General features: G+C 46.6%; 1 protein-coding gene across 1 annotated transcript in view; it reads left to right on the top strand.

Moving 5' to 3' along the window:
* Positions 1-14805, top strand: part of HS6ST1 (heparan sulfate 6-O-sulfotransferase 1) — a 55310-nt gene extending 40505 nt beyond the window's left edge. Inside the window, exon 2 of the mRNA XM_033959420.1 lies at positions 13934-14805. Coding sequence (XP_033815311.1) covers positions 13934-14642 — 709 coding nt within the window. The 3' untranslated portion in view covers positions 14643-14805. The remainder of the gene's footprint in view (positions 1-13933) is intronic.
* The last annotated feature ends 2679 nt before the right edge of the window (positions 14806-17484 follow it).

Raw genomic sequence — 17484 nt, 5'->3', positions numbered from 1 at the left:
GTTGTATATTTACCTCATGAAGCTGAGTAAGATCTTGTGGGATCACTATTCCAAGATATACTACCTTAACAGGTGCCCAGGTTAAAGGAAAAGTACCATTCCATTGAGAGGGTAACGTTAATGAAAGGGAAGAACCATCAACTTTTGAAAATGTAACTGAAAACCTGAATGAAAACCAAATTCGGCTAAAGCGTCCAGCAAACATGATAGAGCGCTCCGGATTAGTTAATATGACTATGAGATCGTATGCAAAAGCCAAAACTTTCAATTCTCTACCCACAATAGATAGATCAGTGATATAAATGTCACGCAACAAGGTATGCAATAAGGGCTCCAGGGAGGGGTCTAAGGCCTGCATTGCGCAGACAGGCCAGCGGAGGAGCAGGAGGGGCTGACTGAGCATCCATCCTGCTCCTGACTTAAACGTAAGGGGGGAGGGCATGATGGCAGGAGGGAGTGGGCATCCCTTCTGCCGTTTTTTTGGGGATGGGGGAAGGTTAGGTTCTTTATGGCATGAAAGAGTAGGCATCCCTCCTGCCATTTGTGGGTTGCTGCGGGGGCACACGTGTTTGTCGGGGGTCATTGGGGGAGGGCTGGATGGGGGGATTTAAAATTTTTTTTTATGGGACAGATATTTTGCGTGTGTAAAACAAAACTTGGCAGAAGCCCTGACAGCAATGACGGGAGGCTGCTTCCCCTATCACTACTGTTAGGACTCTGCGCATGTCTCAATTGCTCATTGAGCGATTGAGTCGAAGGGTTTGCATGCAAACTTAATAGTGAATCAATCGCTGTTGGAAAATCGGCCAGAGAATCAGCCAACAGTGATTGAGTCGCTATTGTTAGTGAATCTAGCCATAATCTCTTTCCAGTATAATAGGTGAGACATTCTAGACAGATGGGACATACAAAAGCAGTCCCCAAAAAACTAGGGCAGGCTGACCACGCCAATAGAATTCTGTCTTGCCGCCACATCCATTCTGTAAACTTGGCAGTGTGAAGAAAAAACCACGTTGCCGCCCTGCAAATCTCCTCAGGGGAGACAGCTCTAGCATTGGCCAAGAAGAAGCCACACTCCTGGTAGAATGTGCCTTGACGGAAACAGGGGACTGTTTCCCAGAAAGAACGTAGGCTGACGAAACAGCTCCAAATAAATAATAAAAAGTAATGGGGATAAAGGATAACCCTGGCGTGTTCCTTGAGAAATATTAAAATGCAAAGTAGGAATCCCATTAATAAGAATAGAAGCACGCAGGCCAGTATACAAAGCATGCAAACAATCAAAAAACCAATCTGAAAAACCCATATAATGAAGTGTCAAAAAAAGAAAAGACCATTCTACCCTGTCAAAAGCTTTTTGAGCATCTAGACTAGCTAAAAGTCCAGACCTGTCGCCAACGCCACAAGAACTTTACGAACATGTAAAACTGAACATGAACAAAACCAATTTGCTCCGGACCAATAAGCATAGGTAAGTGAGTTGCAAGCCTATCTGCCAAAACTCTAGCAAAAATTTTTAGATCGACATTAAGCAAAGATATTGGGCGATAAGAGTCAACCATGTGTGGATCCTTCCCAGGTTTCGGAATTAAAGTAATTAAGGCATCCGTAATGCCAAGAGGGAAGGAACCTTCCTCTACACACAAGTTAAAATATCACACCAATGATCCTGGAAGATGATAAATCAACATTTTATAATATACAGCTGCAAATCCATCTGGACCAGGTGCTTTACAAACAGATAATGATTTAATAACCTGCTGAATTACTACTGCTTGCAGTGGAGCATTTAAAGAGTCTCTCAACTGAGGAGTTAAACATGGCAAAACAGAATCCTCTAAATTTGACTGCACCAATGAGAATTGTGAAGAGGAGTTTGCAGTATATAGGCAAGAAAAATACAAAAAATTTGAGAAATTTGAATAGGGTCATTAGTATAAGTCCCATCAGGAAGCCGAGCTAGGTTTTTTTGGTTGACTGCCAGATGCACAATATTGCAATAGTCCAGCTCACAGATCTCTTGTTGCCTTGGCCCTCCCACCCTCCCCTGTGCTTACACTACTTAAATACCTAATTCTCATTTGCTTGGTTCTCAGGTGAATTAAGGACAAATTATTCCACCCACTCCAGGATTATTACTGATAAGTATTGTTGTCTATATGTCAGTCACTTCCTATACCATCCATTCAAGATGACCTTTATTCAGTGCAACCATTGTGGCGCTTTAGTTCCAAGGTGCACCATCTGGACACTTAGGGCTTGCCCCATTTGTCTTCAGCTTTCTGGTATTAAGGAAGAGCTCAATAATTTTAAGCAGGAATTGGATGCCATCAAAGCAGCTTCCATTACCTTACAGAATCATACCAACGGTCTTCATCTTTCTAGTGTTGAGGAGGAGCTCAGAAATCTTAAGCAGGATTTGAATGCAATCAAAGCAACTTCCATCCAGGCAAGCAGGAGAAAGCAGAGGAGAGAGAGGATTTAGAAGGATAAAAGGAAGGGAGGCATACCGAAGCTGAGAAGGGGAGAGAAGAGGCAGGAGACTAAGGGGATCAGTGAGAGTTAGCTCCGCCCACCCCCGACGTCAGCCACCGAAGCTCCCCCTTAAAAGGGGAGGGGCCAACCTCCGGAGCACATTGCAAGGCAAGCAGGAGAAAACAGAGAGAGAGAGGATTTAGAAGGACAAAAGGAAAGGAGGCAAACCGAAGCTGAGAAGGGGAGAAGAGGCAGGAGACTAAGGGGATCAGTGAGAGTTAGATCCGCCCACCCCCGACGTTGGCCACCGAAGCTCCCCCTTAAAAGGGGAGGGGCCAACCTCCGGGGCACATTGCAAGGCAAGCAGGCAAGCAGGAGAAAGCAGAGGAGAGAGAGGATTTAGAAGGACAAAAGGAAGGGAGGCAAACCGAAGCTGAGAAGGGGAGAGAAGAGGTAGAAGACTAAGGGGATCGGCGAGAGTTAGCTCCGCCCACCCCCGACATCAGCCACCGAAGCTCCCCCTTAAAGGGGAGGGGCCAATGGCGCACAGCCGTTCGGCGCGCAGCGAAGGTGAGCGGCAAAGGCGCTCGCCTTAGTGAGAGCGCCTTTGCGAAGGGCCTCATGAAGGGCAGAGTCAGTACATCAAGGAAGGGCGACAAGGTAAGAAAACCAATAACTAACACAGCAAAAAAATCTATTAAAACATAAAAGCAAAATAAAGCAGACACAGAGGGCACTTACACACGTAACATCTGCAGGTCACACGTAAGCTGTTAACTGTTATCTTAAAGTAGGAGCGTCAGCCAACACAGAACACACAACAATACTCAACACTAGACAGGCGTGACACATTAGGAGTGAATACAGGGCAAAACACACAACAAAAGGAGTGAAGAATCAGCAAGCAGCAGACACAGAACACACACACTCACACAGGTATAAAAGAACCAGTGAAATAAATGAGAGTACTCCAGAAAAACGTGAACGACAATGGAAGCAGAGGGAAACCAGAAGATGAGCTTTCCAGTGTTCTGCACAGACTGTCATATGTATGACTACCTCACTTCGGTGAGACAGTCATATATATGCGCTCGGTGTCAGGAGCTGAAAAGCTTGAAGAAGGAAGTAAAGCAACTAGAGGGCAAGATACAGGTGCTAGAAGGACTTTACACTATGGAGGACCCAATCAGGAAAACTGAAGACTTCACGAATGAGAGACACATTGAGGATGAAGTCAGGGAACTCGAGAAATTCATCGAGGATGCCTACAGGAGGAGAGTGCAAGAGAACAAACTTCAGGTGAAAGATGAAGATACACCAACACCAACATGGAAGGGAGAACAAGAAACAGATGACCTCAAAGAAGACACCCACAGAGGAACACCGCAAAAGGGGGAGAAAATGGCTAGTTGATGCCCAGAAGAAGAAACAGCGAAGCACACTGAGGACATAGAAGAAGAAGCAGCAAAACACTCCAAGGACAGTGACCTGAGACCGAAGCGAAAACTGAAGAAGGGAAAGTCAGCGATCCTAGTGGGAGAATCAATCCTGAGGCATGTGGACAGCCACATAGCAGGAGAGAGAGAGGATCAACTAGTGACCTGCCTCCCAGAAGCAAGAACCAAGGACATCGTGGACAAAATTGGAAAGATCCTGGAAGGAGCGGAGATGGAAGAGACTACAGTAATGATCCACATCGGGACAAATGAAGTCAGCAGGAGAGACTACAGAAGAAGCACGCTGATAGAACAGTTCAAGATTCTGGGAAGGAAGTTGAAGATGAGGACTCAGAAGATAGCGTTCTCAGAGATCCTACCGGTACCGAGGGCAGATGTAAAAAGGCAGGAGGAACTACAATCAATAAATGCATGGATGAAGAGATGGTGTGAGGAAGAGGGGTTCCACTTCGTGAGGAACTGGATAATGTTCTGGGGCAAGAGCAAGCTCTACAGGAGAGATGGACTGCTCCTGAGCGTGGCGGGAACTAGACTTCTAGCAAACAACGTCAGGAGAGGAATAGAACAGGCTTTAAACTAAGAAGAAGGGAAAAGCTGACAGTCGACAAAGCGTCGACGATTCAGAAGAAGGTATCCCGTGAAGATACTAAGGGGGAAAAAGGCTGGGAAGAAACAACGGGCAAATTACAGGAGTTGACTAACCCAGAAGAGGAGGTTAGAAGGATTGTAGCAGAAGAGAAGAAACTAAAGACCGAAGCACAGGGAAAGGAAATGAAGACAAGAAAATACCAGGATCTAAATTGCATATATACCAATGCAAGGAGCCTAAGAAACAAAATGGGGAAATTAGAAGCCATGGCCAATGCAGAGGACATAGACATCATTGCAGTCTCTGAAACATGGTGGAATGAAGAAAACAAATGGGATACAGCTCTGACTGGGTACAAGCTCTATCGCCAGGACAGGTCAGGACAGAAAGGAGGTGGAATAGCCCTATACATAAAAGAAAGCATACAATCGACAAGAGTGGACACAGCAGAGATGATCAACAATCTGGAATCACTATGGGTTAAAATACCAGGAAGGAAATGGCCTGAAATAAAGATGGGCCTCTACTATCATCCACCCGAGCAAACCGGAGATATCGATGAAGAATGGAAGCTGAGATAAAGCGAGAATGCAAAAGCAGTAACACAGTTATGGGAGACTTTAACTATCCCGGGATAGAATGGAGTCTTGGAAGCTCAAAATGCGCTAGGGAGACAGAATTCCTGGAGGCTACACAAGATTACTTCATGGAGCAGCTTGTTAGAGAACCAACGAGAGGAAATGCCACTCTGGATCTAATCCTAAATGGGTTAAGGGGACCTGCAAAGGAAGTGAAAGTAGTGGGACCGTTGGGAAACAGCGATCATAATATGATCAAGTTCAAGGTTGAAGTAGGGATACTGAAAGGAAAGAGAACCATAGCGACTACTTTCAACTTCAAGAAAGGAAACTATGAAGTAATGAGGGAAATGGTAAGGAAGAAACTTAGGAACACTTCCAAGAAATGGCAGACAGCAGAACATGCCTGGTCTTTTTTCAAGGACACTGTGAGCGAGGCACAAAATCTACATATCCCCAGATTCAGAAAGGGGTGCAAAAAGAGTTGAACAAAAGACCCAGCGTGGTTAACTAAAGTAGTGAAGGAAGCGATAGGCAATAAGAAAAATTCATTCAGGAAATGGAAAAAGGACAAAACTGAGGAGAACTGGAAAGAGCACAGGAAGTATCAAAAAGAATGTCACCGTGTGGTTCGAAAAGCCAAAAGAGAGTATGAAGAGAGGCTAACAAGGGAAGCACGAAATTTCAAACCGTTCTTTAGATATGTTAAAGGGAAGTAGCCGGCTAGGGAGGATGTGGGACCCCTGGATGACGGAGACAGGAAGGGAGTGGTGAAGGAGGAGGAAGAAGTGGCAGAAAAACTTAACATATTCTTCTCGTCTGTATTTACAAATGAAGACACATCCAACATACTGGAACCTGAGCAAATCTTCAATGGAGATCAAGCAGAAAAATTAACATCCATGGAAGTGAGCCTTGAAGACGTACACAGGCAGATAGAAAAATTAAAAACTGACAAATCCCGGGGTCCGGACGGAAACCACCCAAGGGTTCTGAAGGAACTAAAGGAGGAAATAGCGGAACTACTTCAGCAAATTTGCAATCTATCCCTGAAAACAGGCGAGATCCCGGAGGATTGGAAGATAGCCAATGTTACGCCCATCTTTAAAAAGGGATCAAGAGGTGACCCGGGAAACTACAGACTGGTGAGTCTCATCTCGGTTCTGGGGAAAATGGCGGAAGCACTGATAAAAGACAACATCAATGAACATTTTGAAAGAAACAAACTTCTGATAACCAGCCAACATGGATTCTGCAAGGGGAGATCGTGCCTAACAAACTTATTGCACTTCTTCGAAGGAATTAACAGACGGATGGACAGAGGAGACCCCATAGACATCATATATCTAGATTTCCAAAAAGCCTTTGACAAGGTACCCTATGAACACCTACTTCAGAAACTGAAGAACCATAGGGTGGAAGGAGACGTACATAGATGGATCAGGAATTGGTTGGTGGGTAGGAAACAGAGGGTAGGAATGAAGGGCCACTACTCGGACTGGAGGAGGGTCATGAGTGGTGTTCCGCAGGGCTCGGTGCTCGGACCGCTGCTATTTAATATATTTATAAATGATCTAGAAACAGGGCCGAAGTGCGAGATAATAAAATTTGTGGACGACACCAAACTATTTAGTGGAGCTTGGACTAAAGAGGACTGCGAAGAATTACAAAGGGACTTGAACAAACTGGGGGAATGGGCAACGAGATGGCAGATGAAGTTCAATGATGAGAAATGTAAAGTATTAGGGATTTCTATTCCGCCTGTGCCTTGCGGTTCTAGGCGGATTACAATATAGAAATATCTGGGATATTCCAGTAGAGTTACATTTCAGGATAAGAGTAAGTTACAGGAACAGTAATGAGTTATGATACTACAATTTCACAGAAGATAATACTTGTTACAGAAGATAATACATATAACGGAAGATAATGCATTTAACAGAGGTAATACATGTTAACTCGATCGGTTGAATCGGGTGTAGTGTAGCAGAATTACAGTACATTCTAGATCGCAGATAAAAAGATAATATAGGTGGGTATTTCCGAAGTCGTTGATTGAGAGGTTATTGGGTGGTGGTTAGAGTGATGGGAGATATTTTTTGAACAGTAATGTTTTTATTTCTTTGCGGAACTCTTTTATGTCTGTTGTTTTGGTCAGTAATTTTGAGATGTCAGAGTCTATTTTAGCTGCCTGTGTCCCCAGGAGGTTGTCGTAAAGTTTCTTACGACGAGTACCGTTGAGTGGTGGGTAGGTGAAAAGGTTCTGTGTTCTCCTGGGAACACGTGGGAAGCAGAAACCCGAGGTACAGCTATACAATGGGAGGGATATTATTGAATGAGAGTACCCTAGAAAAGGACTTGGGAGTAATGGTGGACATGACAATGAAGCCGACGGCACAATGCGCAGCGGCCGCTAAGAGAGCGAATAGAGTGCTAGGTATAATCAAGATGGGTATTACAACCAGAACGAAAGAAGTTATCCTGCCATTGTATCGGGCGATGGTGCGTCCACATCTGGAGTACTGCGTCCAATATTAGTCGCCGTACCTTAAGAAGGATATGGCGATACTCGAGAGGCTTCAGAAGAGAGCGACACGTTTGATAAAAGGTATGGAAAACCTTTCATATGCTGAGAGATTGGAGAAACTGGGACTCTTTTCCCTGGAGAAGAGGAGACTTAGAGGGGATATGATAGAGACTTACAAGATCATGAAGGGCATAGAGAGAGTGGAGAGGGACAGATTCTTCAAACTTTCAGAAAATAAAAGAACAAGAGGACATTCAGAAAAGTTGAAAGGGGACAGATTCAAAACGAATGATAGGAAGTTTTTCTTCACCCAATGTGTGGTGGACACCTGGAATGCGCTTCCAGAGGGTGTATATAGGGTAGTGTACGGTACTGGGGCTCAGGAAAGGATTGGACAATTTCCTGTTGGAAAAGGGGATAGAGGAATATAGATAGAGGATTACTGCACAGGTCCTGGACTTGTTGGGCCGCCGCATGAGCGGACTGCTGGGCACGATGGACCTCAGGTCTGACCCAGCAGAGGCATTGCTTATGGTCTTATGTTCTCCACAGAATCATACCAATTTGCCACCACTGCCTCAAAGAGTAATGCAGTCAAGGAATAAATGGATCACAGTAGGGTCAGGCAGACTGCAACATGTGACACAGAAACATACACCCTCACATTTGCACCTACAGAATTATTTTGCTCCATTAGAGTATTGCAGTGCTCAAGAAAGAACTGAAATCGAATTGGAACTAGTGAAGGTAACTTATGAATAAAAGCACTCACAAAGGAAGAGTAAGAAAGCTCAATCCAATAAATTATTGGTTTTAGGGGATTCCAACCAAGCAGGCACAGAGGACACATAACCAGGCACAGAGGACAGCCAGCAGATGCAGAAGACATCCACATCAGACCGGCAAGCAGACAGAAATGGAAGCAGCAGACAGAAGCAGAAAGTTGAGCTACCCAGTTTTCTGCACCGTCTGCCATATGTATGACTACCTTCCCACTGGAAGGCAGTCTTACATATGTGGAGAACTGGAGAACCTGAAGAAACAAGTCAGACTCCTGGAGGGCAGAATCCTGGAACTCGAGGCACTTCAAGCAATGGAGGAGGAAGACAGATGCAGAGACACAGAGATGCAAAGAACTCCAAGCAGTGGAGGAGTAAGATAGAGATGCAGAGAACACCATTGAGGAAGAAGTCCGAGAACTGGAGAAGTTCATAGAGGAGGCATAAAGGGAGGCCATGGAAAATCACCAGCAACAGTGGAACTGCCGAGACTCATCTGCAGAGAGTGTGGATCACCCGATGGACAACCACCACGAAGGAATAGGTGACACAGCAGCGAGTACGAAGGACACAGACCTACGGCTGGAGAAATGGACGTACACCAGGGACACGGACCTGCGGCTGGAGAAGCTAGAGAGGACAGCAATTGTCTTGGGGGACCCCATCATCAGACAAGTCGACAGCCACATAGCGGGAGGAAGACTGGATCGGCTGGTGACCTGTCTACCGGGAGCCAAGGTAGAAGACATAGTGAGCCACATCGACAGGATCATCAACAGCGTGGAAGAATAAGATACGGCAGTGGTGATCCATGTGGGGATGAACAATGTGAGCAACAGGAACTACAACAGGGAAGTGCTGAAGAATCAGTTCCGGATGCTAGGAAGGAAGCTGAAGACCAGAACGCAGAGGATAGCATTCTCGAAGATCCTGCCAGTACCCAGGGCCAATGAGAAATAGCAGATGGAGCTGCAAGCAGTCAATGTGTGGATGCGGCGCTGGTGTGAGGAAGAAGGATTCCACTTCGTGTGCAACTGGACAACGTTCTGGGGGAAGAACAAGCTATTCAGGAAGGACGGACTCCACCTCAGCAGAGTTGGAATGAGGCTACTTGCAAGCAACATCAAGAGAGAAGTTGAGAAGTTTTTAAACTAGAAAGAAGGAGAAAGCCGACAGTCGACCGAGAGAGAGAGTCGATGGTTCGGGAACCGGTATACCCGGAGGATACCGTGCAGGATGATAGAGGGGAGGACTCACCAGAGGATACTGTACAGGAAAATAGAGGAGAGGATTCACTGGATCACTGCTCTTCTCCCAGAACGTTGTCCAGTTGCGCACAAAGTGGAATCCTTCTTCCTCACACCAGCTTCCTCACACCTACCCCCACCCCCAAGCCACCACGCCGATTTCTCCCTGCTGCTTCCCCGAGCCAGGCCTGGCGCGTACAAGCGCCGAACTCACAAGACTTCACCTCCGACGTCAATTCTAATGTCGGAGGGGGGGGGGGGGGGAAGTTCCAGGCCAGCCAGGCAGCAATTGGCTGGCCCAGAACTCCCTCTCAGACATCAAAATTGACGCTCGAGGTGAAGTCTTGTGAGTCTGGCACTTGTACGCACCAGTCCTGGCTTGGGGAAGCAGCAGGGAGAAAAAGATCGCAAAGGCAATGCAATCGACTTGCATAGCCTTTGCGATCTACTGGTCGATCGCGATTGACCATTTGGGCACCCCTGCCTTAGAGGAAAGGAGGGGAAAAAAAGAACGAATGAAAAATGGTAAAACCAGAAGTTGAGGGGTGGTAGACTCAAGAGCAATGTAAGGAAATTCTAGTTTTCAGAGAGGGTGGTGGATGTCTGGAATGCGCCCTTGAGAGAGGTGGTGGAGAGGAAAACGGTGACAGAGTTAAAAAAAAAAAAAAGCGTTGGATGAACATAAAGGATCTAGAATCAGAAAATAATAGTAAATATTGAAGAATTAAGGCCAGGCTTGTGTGGTCTGTGTCTGTATATAGCCGTTTGGTTGAGGATGAGCTGGGGAGGGCTTCAATGTCTGGGATGGTGTAGATGGGCTGGAGTGAGCTTTGACGGAGACTGCAGTAGTTGGAACCTAAACATAGAACCGGGCAGAGCTTTGGATACTTGCCCAAAAATAACTAAGAAGAAAAAAAAAATTTAAATTGGATCAGGTTGGGCAGACTGGATGGACCATTCGGGTCTTTATCTGCCATCATCTACTATATTACTATGTTAGGCTCCTCACCCTTGTATCCAGGATACAGAGGGAGCCAAGGGAGTCCTGATTGGCTAAGGATGCCTAAGACCCCACCAAGGGGAGGAGGTTGTGGCATCTGAGCCAATCAGTGTCTTAGGCCCCTCCCCATGTATTAGATGATGCACCTGCATTGCCCAGACAGTGACTGGTGGAGGAGTAGTGGGTCTGACTGAGCACCCCTCCTGCTCCCGACTTAAAGGTATGGGAGGGGCCGATGGCAGGAGGGAGTGGGCATCCTTCCTGCCATATTTAAAAGTTCGGCACAGGGGGGAACATCGGGGGGAGTGTATGGTAGCAGGAGGGAATGGGCCTCCTTCCTGCCATATCTCAGTTCAGCGTGGGGGTGGGGGGGAGCGATGGCAGGAGGGAGTGGGCAACTCTCCTGCCATATTTAAAAGTTTGGCGCAGGGGGGAGCGTCTGTTAGCAGGAGGGAGTGGGCATCCCTCCTGCCATATTTAAAGTTTGGTGGGGGGAATGACTGGTGCCATTTTTTGGGGTTCGGGGAGGGAGAGGGGGTGGTGTCGGGAGGCTTTATTTATTTATTTTTTTATTGGGCAGATATTTTGTGTGTGTAATATACGCAAAATATATGTGCCATTGCAAAAAAAATGAAAAACAAGCAGGCAGACCTCAGTAACAGTTACTGACAGGTCTACAGCAGTCGGGTTTTAGGATCGTAAAACCCGATGCAAAATAGCCAAGCAAATGTAAGTGAATCAACCGCTTGGCTGTTTAGCATGGGGTTTTGCATTGTCAGATTGGAAAATGGATGATCGCTGACTTTAGTGAATCGGGGCCTATATACTTACCCTGGTAAGCTCTTTTCCAGTATATAGGTGAGACATTCTAGACTCCCGCCCAGTCCTTCCTGCGCCTTCCTACTGTTCCAGTCTGTTTTTGCTTCTCCAAGCTGATTCTTGGATGCCTGTCAGCCCTTAGAGGCTGGGAAGAGTCTGTATATGTTTCCATTTTATATGGGAGTAGTTTCTGAGCTCCTCTGAAACTTTTGTTGGTGGTTAACATTACTGTTTTGATTTAATTCTTGAGCAGAATAGTTTGGTTTTCAGCTTGTTTCTACAGATGCTTCTACTTCAAGTGGTTTGGGTGGCTCTCAATGCTTGGGTATTAACTGTAGGTGGAGCTAAGGAGCCCAGTGAAGTACAGCAGAGGCAAGAGGAAAACATCTGGAGTGGATTCCTTCTGTAGATGCACGCGGCTATAGGGATATTACCTATCTGTCTAGAATGTCTCACCTATCTTCTGGAAAAGAGTTTACCAGAGTAAGTATATACCGTATTTTCACGCATATAACGCGCACGTTATACACGATTTTTACAAACCGTGCATAACCGTGCGTGTTATACGTGTGAGCGCGTTTTACAACTTTTTTTTTCAATCCGATCCGGCATCCCCCTGCGAACCGGCATCCTCCCCCCCGCTCGCGTCACACCCCCCCCCCCCCCGTGATCCTACATCCCCCCAGCACCGCAAAACATCTCTTACCCGATTGGGCACCGGCACCAGCACCAATGCACAGGATGTGCCAGTGCCAGTGCCCGAAGATCCTCCCTTTTCGGGTTGGGTTGGGCTGGGCTGGGCTGGGCTGGGCTGGGCGGGGCGGTGCGAGAGAGATCCTCCTTCTTCCTGCGCCGGGCTGGACTAGGCTTTGAGCATTTGCGCATGCTCAAAGCCTTCTGGTCTCGCTCTCTCCGAGATGGCACTTGTACCCAATTACCTTAAACAGCAGCTCAAGCCTCTCGATTGCATGTTCCTACCCCTGTAATAAATTATATTTACTTATTAGTTTCAAGTTCTATTCTTTAGTACCATAAAGCTTTCACGCTCCATTCATTCTGATGTTCATATGATCTCTTTCATACATTAGGACTAGGAAGGGGAAGGTCTGCCATTTTGAAGAGGTGGGCATGCCAACTGGAGGGAGTGGGTATCCTTCCTGCCATCCTTAATTTTTAAGGTCTGGGATGCGGGGGGTGAGGTTGTTGGGGGACCCTGGCGGACTTCTGGCAGGAGGGAGTGGGCATCTCTCCTGCATTTCTTCCACTTTAAGGTATAGACCCCGGTGACAGGAGTGAATGGGCATCCCTCCTGCCAGCCCTGGGGGTGGGGCCATCGAATAGCTCTGGTGTGGGATTGGTGGGAGGGAGGGAGGAATCTATGTGGGGGGTTTTAAAATTAGGGATTTTTTTGTGGTGGGGGTCTGAGCCAATCAGCACTCAGGCACTGACAAGAAAGTAAGGCTAAGACGGTTCAGACCCTGGCAGAAAATTTTGCCGACAGATGTAGTACAGCGAGGTTAGAGAATCGCCCAGAAAGTTTAGATAATCATCTGAAGTGCTTATTTTAATATTAACCCTTTAATTGGCAGATGATGAAATGGCTGCTTTATGTAACTTGATGTTGAACGAGAGCAACAGTGCCAAGTAACAGGCATTTGGAGATGCAGATCTCTCATAAGAGCAATAGAAAACACATGTTGCTTTTGAGCAACAATGCCAAATAAAGGGCTACTGACCTTGTTGTACTACATTTGCATAGTACAATCGGAGGCTGATAGGAAGCACAGAAAAGAGCATGGTGAGCCGTTCTGAGAATCGGCCAGTAAAATACTTGGACGCTAATCTGGCCCCAAGTGATAATGTTGTGCTTTGTCAATCAGGTTAGCCTCTTATTCATATACACCCAACAATGTACTCACCTGCATCCATTCATAGTTGTGCTCTTTCAGATTCATTAGTTTAATCTTCTCACTCACACACATCCCTATATCTAGCCACCCTAATTCTCTCTTGTGCAAGTAATAATAATAATAACTTTATTTTTGTATACCGCAGTACCACAAACAGTTCAGAGCGGTTTACAATGTAAGAGACTGTACATACACAGCGAAGATACAGTGCAAGGGAATGTGCTATGCAGTTGAGCGCAGTTTATAATGCAGGGGACTGTACATATTCGGCATGGGTGATTATATAGCGAAGATACACTAGGGTTATATTAACCAAGCACAGAACAAGGATAGCATAGACAATGGTAGTGTGTGCTTCTCACAACACATTTCCCCACTACAAAACATGTTGTCCTGTAAGCAGCTAGACTTGAAGCTTTCCTCTTAAGTGCTGCATCTGTTTTGTGGTGGCAGTGAGTATATCTCATAAAGGTATAGCATGCATTTGAAACTTAAAATATTATTCCAAGATATGATATTGAATTTTTTATGAAAGTCATTTTTTTTCTTTAGAAAATTTTACTACATCACGCTGTTAAGAGATCCAATGTCCCGGTATCTCAGCGAGTGGCGGCATGTACAGCGAGGAGCCACCTGGAAGACTTCCCTGCACATGTGTGATGGTCGGGCACCAACCCTTGAGGAATTGCCCTCTTGCTATGAAGGCACAGATTGGTCAGGATGCACCCTTGAGGAATTCATGGAATGCCCTTACAACCTGGCTAATAACCGTCAGGTGCGGATGTTAGCAGACCTGAGCCTGGTGGGCTGCTACAATATGTCCTTCCTGTCTGAAAGTAAGCGGGCTCAGGTACTTCTGGAAAGTGCCAAGAAGAACCTTAGAGACATGGCCTTCTTTGGCCTGACTGAATTTCAGAGGAAGACTCAATACCTTTTTGAGAGAACTTTTAACCTGAAATTTATCAGACCCTTCATGCAGTATAACAGCACCCGAGCCAGTGGTGTGGACTTGGAGACTACAACTATCCAGCGCATTGAGGAGCTGAATGACCTGGACATGCAACTGTACGACTATGCAAAGGATCTCTTCCAACAACGATACCAGTTCAAAAGACAGCTGGAGAGAATGGAGCACAAATTAAAAAATCGTGAGGAGAAGTTTCTCTATCGCTCCAGTGGAGCAGTTCTTAAAGAAGAGACAGCTGAACAAGGCCGCTGGCCTACTGAGGACTACATGAGCCATATTATAGAGCAGTGGTAGCTAAGAATTAACATTTATACTGATAAGGACCTTTTGAAAGGAGGGTGCTTTTTTGCAAATTGCTTAAAGTTGTAGAAGTTGAAGAATGCTTTTATTTAAAGTATGTCAAGAGGGAGATGCATCTTTTTTAAAACAAAATAAAGGAGGAGTGCTTTTTTTTTTATTGTTTCTTCTGGTCCATTAAAAAAAACAAACATACAAAAAAAATCCAGAAAAGTGACTTTGGGGTCCTTTTACTAAGGCGCACTAAAACGGCTAGCGCGCCTTAGTAAAGAGGGGGTTTATTAGGTCATACACAGAATTGAGTTAGCCCTTGTCAGAAGCCAAAACACATATAAGAGTTCCCATATTATCTTATTGTAATCATTGATGGACAAAGATTTTTAGCATGCACATGTTTTCTTGGGTGAGATTTATCAAAATACGGTATGTTTGGTACCCACTGAATTTCTGAGGACTCTATTAAAGAACAGTAAGAGGGACTTTGTGGAGGAATGAAAGACATTGTTTTCCAAAAGTGTCTTATCCCTTGCCCCATGTTTCACTGAACAGTGGTAGCCCTTCAGCTATAACCCATTCTGAGCTCTCTAGGGAGGATGGGATATAAAACGAAATATTCAAGTGGCTGAGCTGTGCAATAGCATCTGGCTCTGACAAAATAGGTCAAAACTATATTTTTTGTTAAGAATAAATGTTTTAGGAACATTGAGGTAAAACAGTGCATGCATGCCAGTTTTAATGATTCCTAAAATTAGAGAATAAGGAATTGTTTCCAGGCTCTAGAATAATCTTAATGTCCAAAATTGTGTCTGAAATAATAGGTACAGCAGAAAATAAAGAGGGCAGGAATGAAGAGCTTTAAAACATATTACTTGGGGTACCAAAGTACAAGTCATCCTACAGGAGTTATATGTATAACTCACAATCTGATTATATATAATATGTAAAACATGCATATTCCCAGCTTTTTTTCAAACAAACATTGTGTAGCACATTGACCCATAGCACTCTTATCAGTGGAGTGGGAAACTGGGTTCAATTTCTATTGCAGCTCCTTGTGACTAGGCAAGTCACTTAACCCTCCATTACCCCAGGTACAAAAAAGCAGAAACCTTAGATTATAATCCCACTAGAAACAAAAGTAACTGCATATAGGCCCATATTCTATAAACAACACCTTAACTTAGGCTCTGATAGGTGCCCTACCAGCGCCTAAGTTGAGAGTAAAATGGCATTTGAAAAAGACCTTTTAAAACAAATTTCAAGGCACCTAAGAAAATGGCACTGGAATCATGTCTACGTAGCCCGGACTATATTTCTGACGCCTACTTTTCCCAAAGGCATGATTATCTAAACCACACATATCAAACACAAGGCCTGGGGGCAGAATCCGGCCCGCCTGGCTGTTTTTTTTTGGCCCGCAGTGACTGTACCATATCTAAGCGCCTGACCATGCAGCCCCAGTCCCAGTGGTGCTCCAAGCGCCTGAACTTGCTGCCCTCCTCCCAGTGATGCTCCAAACTCCCCACCACACTGCCTCAGTACTCATTTGCAGGCAGAAGGACCCAGTTCCAGTGTAAAAGCTAGGGTGGAGCAGGGCATGCCACAAAAGTGCCGACCGTGCTACAGATGTCTGAGGGTGAGGAAAGATCTATACTTCTACTAAGACAAAGGGGTCCTTTTACTAAGCTGCGATAGCGTTTTCAGCACGCACGCTAGACGCTAACGCCAGCATTGAGCTGGCATTAGTTCTAGCTGCGTAGCACGAGTTTAGCGTGCACCGCAATTCGTGTGCTAAAAACACTATCGCAGCTTAGTAAAAGGAGCCCTAAGTATCTTAATTAAAAATTTGGCCCATGACTTAGCCTGTGTTTTAGATTTTGTCCTCTTATGTGATTAAGTTTGACACCCCTGCTCTAAACAGCTTTTAGGCGAAGGAGGGGCCAGTCCTTCGCCTAAAAGCTGAATTTTCTAACCGGTGTCTGTCAAAAAGAACACCGGTTACAGAATCACACCAGCAATGATCAGGCCAAGAGGGAGCCCAAGCTCTCCTGGCCTGGCGACTGCCCACTCCGCCGAAACGATCCGGGCAGGAAGGAGCCCAACCCCTCCTGTCCAAGCGCCCCCCCACTCATTCAATCCGGGAAGGAGGGAGCCTAACCCCTCCTGCCCAAGTGACCCCCCACACCCTTGATCCGGGCAGGAGGGAAGCCCAACCCCTCCTGCCCAGGTGACCCCCCTACACCCCACCCCACCCCTTGGAATCGCCGCCTGAGCCCAGCCACTTCTTGGGAGCCAGCCCAGAGAGAGGCACGCGTGCACCGCGCCGCCCCTCCCCCGAGCCTGCGGGGTAACTTTGCTCAAATCGCCGCCTGAGCCCAGCCACTTCTTGGGAGCCAGCCCAGAGAGAGGCACGCGTGCACCGCGCCGCCCCTCCCCCGAACCTGCGGGGTAACTTGCTTGAATCGCCGCCTGAGCCCAGCCACTTCTTGGGAGCCAGCCCAGAGAGAGGCACGCGTGCACCGCGCCGCCCCTCCCCCGAACCTGCGGGGTAACTTGCTTGAATCGCCGCCTGAGCCCAGCCACTTCTTGGGAGCCAGCCCAGAGAGAGGCACGCGTGCACCGCGCCGCCCCTCCCCCGAACCTGCGGGGTAACTTGCTTGAATCGCCGCCTGAGCCCAGCCACTTCTTGGGAGCCAGCCCAGAGAGAGGCACGCGTGCACCGCGCCGCCCCTCCCCCGAGCCTGCGGGGTAACTTTGCTCAAATCGCCGCCTGAGCCCAGCCACTTCTTGGGAGCCAGCCCAGAGAGAGGCACGCGTGCACCGCGCCGCCCCTCCCCCG

Source organism: Geotrypetes seraphini, chromosome 9 (assembly GCF_902459505.1).
Source record: "Geotrypetes seraphini chromosome 9, aGeoSer1.1, whole genome shotgun sequence".
Classification (NCBI taxonomy): domain Eukaryota; kingdom Metazoa; phylum Chordata; class Amphibia; order Gymnophiona; family Dermophiidae; genus Geotrypetes; species Geotrypetes seraphini.
Note: the sequence above shows the minus strand (reverse complement) of the source record. Positions and strands in the feature narration are given on the sequence as shown.